A 6,525-nucleotide genomic window follows, 5' to 3' on the forward strand; every position below is an offset into this window, starting at 1 on the left:
CGGGTCCTTCCTCTCCCTCCGCCGCGCCCGCTTCCCATCCCCCACCCTCACCTGCCTGCCCCGGTCCCGAGATCGAGGCCATCCTCAGGAACCCGCCAGCCAGGTCCCCATGGGGCTGGGTGGGGCGCGGGCGCTGGGCGCAGACTTTGCTGTAGCCGGGAAGACAGACAGGAGGAGTCCGCTCCTCTGCGAAGGGCCCTTGGGTGAGGGAGTAAAGGGGTAGGAGACCCACGGGCTGCAGCATCTTCCTCCAACCCACGGGAAAGGGGACTGGCTCCCTGGCCCTGGTCCCAGGAAGACCAGATGGATAACTGGGGTCTTTCCCATGGCCCCCCACTGTGCTCTAGCTGCTCGTTCAGCAGGTTTTCGCCTCTGGCGGGGAGGGTCTGGTGGAAGACAGGCGTCGGCCCCAGGAGCGCCTGCTGAGGGAGGGGGCAGAGGCACCGTGGCCAGTGCCATTGGGACTGTTGATTTCCGAGTCTCTGCTCCTTGCCCGCGGCCAGGTGCTGGCACTCCCAATGCCCTCCCTACTCCTGGCTCTCCCCAGCACACCTGAAGCACCTAGTGTGGACTGGAGGGCAGGGAGAGGCATCAGAGACCAGGAGTCGGGTGGGGGTGGTGCCTGGCTGCCCTGTTTCCTGCTGGGTCCCCTCCACAGACCCCAGCCCTGGGTGCAGCAAGGTCCCTCTCCTCATGTTCCTACCAGGCTGGAAGTTCAGACGACTCCTAGGTTTCTGTCTAGAGCACTGAGATGTCTGCGCTGACTGAGCATTTACAGCGCCAAGCGCTTTACCTGTATAGTGGCAGAGACTGTTGCCACCGATCCTCTGATAATAAGCAACCCAGGTCCCTGCTACACCAACCCGGGGCACAGATGGTGCTGCTTGGCCCAGCCCCCCTGGACTCATTGATTCTGGTCTGGAGCTCTTTCTTCGGTCTTGCTGGGCACAGGTGGGCAGAGCAGGTGTTGCCAGAGGACTACTCACTGTGTTCCAAGTCCATCACACTGTGCGTTCGACCCCAACCCCTTTCACCCATCCCCCACAGGCTGCCCCTCCGTGTCATCCATTCTCCTCCTTTACTTCATCGCTGACATCAGCACGCAGACATGCTGCACTTTCTCCTAAAAAGCCCAACACTGTTGACCCACCTCCCCTCCCGCTGCCTCATGTTACTGCTTCCTTTAGCAGCAAACTCCAGTTTTCCATCCTCTGCCTGCAACACCCTCCTCTCTCTCCCTCTGAGACCTGGCAGAATCAGCTCCCACCAGCACCTAAACTCGAGGTTGCCACTGACCTGTGGGCGGCAAGCCACCCAGGTGCCGAGGCAAGAGACTCAGGGCACGAGCTGTTTCAGTCTAATCAAATACATACAATAAGTTGACTAGATCTAGATCATGGATATGATTATATATATCATTAATCATTAGTTTGTGGCAATTACTCTTTATTCCAATATTATAATAATCCTCGCTCTACAATCATACTCTAGGAAAAACCAGGCCATACAGAGATAGGGGCTGAAGGGACATGGTGAGAAGTGACCAGAAGACAAGAGTGTGAGCCTTCTGTTATGCCCGGGCAGGGCCACCAGAGGGCTCCTTGGTCTAGCGGTAACGCCAGCGTCTGGGAAGACACCGGTTACCAAATGGACCTAACAGACCATAGTCTAGCGGTAGCTTCAGTGTCAAGGAAAAGCACCCGCTACTTAGCAGACTGGGAAAGGGAGTCTGCCTTTTCCCTGGGGGAGTTTAGAGAAGCCTCTAATCCTCCACCTCTTGTGGAGGGCCTGACATCACTCAGGCCCGCCCGCAGTTGTCCGGAGGCCCTGTGATGCTGTGCTTCAGCGGTCACGCTCCTGGTCCGCTTTTATGTTCCATCCTGTACACCTGGCTCTGCCTTTAGCTAACAGTAGCAAATTAGTGAAAGTACTGAAAGTCTCGGATATGTGGAAATAATGGCATAAGCTGTCTCTCTCTCCCTCTGCTTGCCTCGGCTGCCAGGCAGGGAAGGGCCCCCTGTCCAGTGGACACGTGACCCACGTGACCTGACCTATCATTGGAGATGGCTCACACTCCTTACCCTGCCCCTTGTCATGTATCCAATAAATACCAGCGCAGCCTGGCATTCGGGGCCACTGCCGGTCTCCACGTCTTGGTGGTAGTGGTCCCCCGGGCCCAGCTGTCTTTTCTCTCTGTCTTGTGTCTTTATTTCTACAATCTCTCGTCTCTGCACATGGGGAGAAAAACCCGTCGACCCTGTGGGGCTGGACCCTACACTGACCTCCATGCCAATCCCAAGGGCAAGTCTGATGCTGCTGTCAGCTCAATTCTTTTTTTTTTTAAGAGTCGCACTCTGTCACCCAGGCTGGAGTGCAGTGGTGCAATCTTGGCTCACTGCAACCTTTGCCTCATGGGCTCAAGCGATTCTCCTGCCTTAGCCACTGGAGTAGCTGGGATTACAGGTGCGCCACCATGCCCAGCTAATTTTTTTTTTGTATTTTTAGTAGAGACGAGGTTTCGCCATGTTGACCAGGCTGGTCTCGAACTCCTGACCACAAGTGATCTGCCCACCTCGGTTTCCCAAAGTGCTGGGATTACAGGCATGAGCCACTGTGACCCACTTGGAGGTCCTCCTCCCTCCTGGTAGTCCTCCTACCTCATAGGTCCCTCCTCTGTGACCCGTGAGCCTTAGGAGCCCAGGGCACCATCCTGCTGGGGTATCTCCTCCCTCTGGGCTGGCTCCTTTGGTCTGCGTGTCAATAGTTCTGGAACACCAGCTCAAGCCAGAGCTGGTGTTTTTCTTGCACTAGAGTTCCACTGGCCTGGATGCCCCCAAAAAACAGACTCCAGCCTGGCGCGGTGGCTCACGCTTGTAATCCCAGCATCTTGGGAGGCTGAGGCGGGCGGATCATGAGGTCAGGAGTTCAAAACCAGCCTGGCCAACACAGTGAAACCCTGTCTCTACTAAAAACACAAAAATTAGTAGGGCATGCTGGCGGGTGCCTGTAATCCCAGCTGCTCGGAAGGCTGAGGCAGGAGAAATTGCTTGAACCCGGGAGATGGAGGTTGCAGTGAGCTGAGATTGCTCTACCGCACTCCAGCCTGGGCGACAGAGCTAGACTCTGCCTCAAAACAAAGGAAACAAAAAAAAAAAAAACAGATTCTAAGGCAAAGTGAAGTTTTATTCAGGAGTGAAACTTTAAGGAAGATGGGGAAAAAGGCAAGGTGGGGAGGGGGCGGGGGCGCAGGAGGGACAGCAGATACAGGCGGTACGTTCCTGAGCTGAACACGGCCTTACCAGAGAACCAGCTGGTTCCTGAGACACTCACAGGCCTTGGGAAAGGCTGGAGAGAAGCGCTGTGCCTGGGCGAGGAAGGGACACGTTCTCTCCTGGCTGCCCCCCATCTCCCCTCTCTCATTTGTGCCACCTGGCCCCTCCGGGCAGCTTCTACAGAAGCCAGCAGCTCCAAAGGGCCAATCTAGTGGGGACATGTCAGCTTCCTCCACACAGGCCTGAGGAGGCCATGCCAAGGTGGGCCTGCGCCCAGGGAAAGGCTGAGACTCCTGGCAGATAGAGGTCCCTGGAGTTTTATGGCCACAGGACACTGTTGCTGGGCCGCTCTGGCTGGGGAGGCTCAAAAGCTGGGTCTCAGTCACCGCTTAACTTGCTGCACTCACAGCCTTCTCCATCTGCGACACACACCGCAGCTCCCAGCAGTCTCCTGGGACTCCATCCTCACCCCATGAGTTATCTGGCTCTCCCCTTAATGTACCTGCGTCTGCCCCTGCCGTGGGGTGGGTATTCCTCTCAGTGGTCACTCGGTGACTGCCCCGGCTTCCTCACCAGTCCTCCTGTTCCACCCTTCCCTGCCTCATCCCAGCTCAGCAGCCAGAGGACCCTTCAAAGCCACATCACTCCATGCCATTCCCTGGCTCCAAACCCACCAAGAACTTCCTGTCAGGGGAGCTGGGGGTACAAGCCACAGCTCTGCCGGGGCCTTGGAGACCTCGTGCTGTCTGGCCACCCTGTACTCCTGGGACCCTGCATCAGCTACTCTGGCCTCCCCGCCCCAACCAATCAGCGTCCTTGCTGTTCCCAGCTCACTCTCACCTCGGGATCTCTCTCTCCTCCTGAGGAGCGAGGACCCCAGCAGGAAATGCAGCTGGGCACACAGGGATGGAACACGCCCTGCCCACTGCGATAAGCCTCAGCAGAAAACACACTGAAGCCAGGTCCTCGGTCACTTCAACGTTTCATTTGGGCTTCAGACTCTGAGGAAGTGGGCCCCACGAATCCCTGTGGACAGGCATGGCCCAACGCTGGCAGGCATGTGCCAGGCAGGGAGACGGCAGGATGGCTGGCGGACCCTCAGAAAGACCCTGCCTGAGCTTTCCCTGTAGGGACTGAGCAGAGTGGAGAACTGAGCCCCCTAAAGTGAGCAGCACAGAGCCATCGGGGGCAGGGGCATCCCTGGCTGCAGAGTGGGAAGGCAATGGCCTGGCCTCCAGGGATAGGCACAGGGACGCCCAGCCAGGCCTGCTGTCTTCCTGTGTGAGGAGCGAGGCGCCAGGGAATGCGGTGGGCAGGAAGCTACATCCTGAATGCCAAGGGGCAGCCCAGGCTGCTCCTGCCTCCCTCACCTGCAGTTCAGCTGCAGCTCCTTGGGGCCTCCACTGAGGAGGAGGCCAGTGGGTGCCTGCTGTGTGCACATCCACTTCTGCTCCAAACCTAACAGGGGCAGGGCAGGTCCCCACGGGCAGTGTCCTGGGGACCACCCAACTGAGACACAACAGGCTCTGGCTCTGATGCACTTTAATGAGTGCCCTGCCCCTCTCCAACCAGGCCACTCCATAGGCGCCTGGCTGGCTGTCCCATGGGCCCTGGCTGCCCACCCTCTAGTCACAGGAGCCATCCTTCCAGCCGTCGCGCCAGCGCTCATCCACTTTCGAGCAGTCGAAGTCAGGCTTGCCCAGCTTGCGGTTCACTTCATTGTGCAGGTGGCACAGCCACTGCGTGAAGCATGCCCGAGTGCGGGTGTCTGGCTGGTTCCTGCACAGCCTGCATAGGGAGAGCATGTAAAGAATGGGAGGACGCAGCGGCTCCACTGCCCCTGCCAGTTCCCTGTCTGCTCCCAAGGAAGGACAACTGGGGCACTGCTGTGAGCTACACCTGGGAGTGCCCTTATGCCCCGAGGAAGAGGAATTCCCAGAACAGGGCTGACCCTGCAGCTTCCGGGTGTGATGAACTCCCAGGGTTGCTCAAACACCCACCTGGAGAGCTTGGCAAACTCCAACGAGGCCTCAAGGCAAGACGTCGCAGCACAGACCTGGCAATTTTATAAGCTTCTAACACCCAGGAAGCGGCATCCAGCGTCTCTGGCCTCAGGCAGAGTGTGGCCTGGGTGGGGCTGGGCACAGCCTTGTAACTGAAAACTGGACTTGTTTCTTAGCACCTGAGGGAGGCCCTGGTGCCTCAGTTCAGCAAGAGACTTAATTCTAACTGCCCAGGCTTACAGCAACAATGGTAACTCTGCCCTAGACATCTGGTCTAGAAACACCCACAAGGGCCAGTGCTAGCTCTTGGATGCCTCAGTGAGGAAGAGGTGGCTCTTGGGGGCAAAAGCAGTGGATTTCCAAGATTTTAAAACCAGCAGTCCTGCTCTAGAAGTCAGGCAAAGTGGAGTCCTCCCTAACTTGCGGGGAGCCGCCTTCAGTGCCAGACAATACAGGGAAACCCTTCCTGGAGCCCTGTGGCTGTGGCAGGAGCAGTACTCAGCAGCAGATCCCAACAGTTTGGCTTTTGAGACAAGACGAGGAGGCTCAGATGGCCCCAGGCCTCACCTGTTGGAGGTCCCTGCTCCTCAGCAAACTTCTGCCACCTCTACATCCGTTTCTCTATGTTCCCCGCTATACCGTCAGCTAGGAGCCCCAGGCCCAGGCTGCAGTGCAAAGCTCTGATGCGTGCAAACACATCTTACCTTTTCCTTAGGTCTTCAGCACACTCCTCACAGGGGTAAAACTTTGAAAATAAATGTATGAAGTGGGCCATGTCTTGCTGCTGTTCTGGAGTGGGCAGGTCGGGGTAGTAGGCGGCCAGGGTGTGGAGAACAGCCCAGCTGTGGCGGCCCAGTTCCTCGCGATCCGGCGGGCAGTCCTCCCTAAACTTGGAGTCCCGCTGCGGAAGCAGGCCGACCAAGAGTGAGTTCATTCTCCGAACAAAAGCGCCAAGAGCTCCCCCTTCTACAGTCCAGCCGGTGGCCCACTGGACTCCGGCCAAAGCCCTGCAGACGATCCAACCCACGCGCGGATAAAGGCTGTAAGGCCGGGCTTACCCGGGGGCAAGGTTCAGGGACAGGCAACCCCGGGGAGCTCTGCCTGGGCACCTGGGCGGGGGCAGGCGCAGGGGCTGCGCGGGGCTGGGAGAAGTCGGGCAGGGATCTGCACCTTCTGCTGCGTCCGCATCCACGTCTTGAAGTCCACGCAGGCCCGGCACGGCCGCCTCCGGGAGGCGTCCTTGGCGACCG

The 6,525-nt window shown here is 58.3% G+C and overlaps 1 protein-coding gene across 2 annotated transcripts; it reads right to left on the bottom strand.

Moving 5' to 3' along the window:
- Positions 1 to 3,162: 3,162 nt before the first annotated feature.
- Positions 3,163 to 6,519, bottom strand: GFER (growth factor, augmenter of liver regeneration). 2 transcript variants are annotated; one of them, XM_011962424.1, is made up of 3 exons: positions 6,446 to 6,519; positions 5,980 to 6,176; positions 3,163 to 5,060 (listed from the first exon to the last, which is right to left on the bottom strand). In XM_011962424.1, exons 1-3 carry the CDS (start codon positions 6,461 to 6,463, stop codon positions 4,898 to 4,900), a joined length of 378 nt encoding a protein of 125 aa, XP_011817814.1. In that variant the 5' UTR covers positions 6,464 to 6,519; the 3' UTR covers positions 3,163 to 4,897. The 2 variants fall into 2 exon arrangements, with proteins under 2 accessions (XP_011817814.1, XP_011817813.1); XM_011962423.1 differs by having other exon boundaries at positions 5,980 to 6,519.
- Positions 6,520 to 6,525: the final 6 nt, after the last annotated feature.

This window comes from Colobus angolensis, unplaced genomic scaffold, assembly GCF_000951035.1.
Source record: "Colobus angolensis palliatus isolate OR3802 unplaced genomic scaffold, Cang.pa_1.0 Scaffold59, whole genome shotgun sequence".
Taxonomy (NCBI): Eukaryota; Metazoa; Chordata; class Mammalia; order Primates; family Cercopithecidae; genus Colobus; species Colobus angolensis.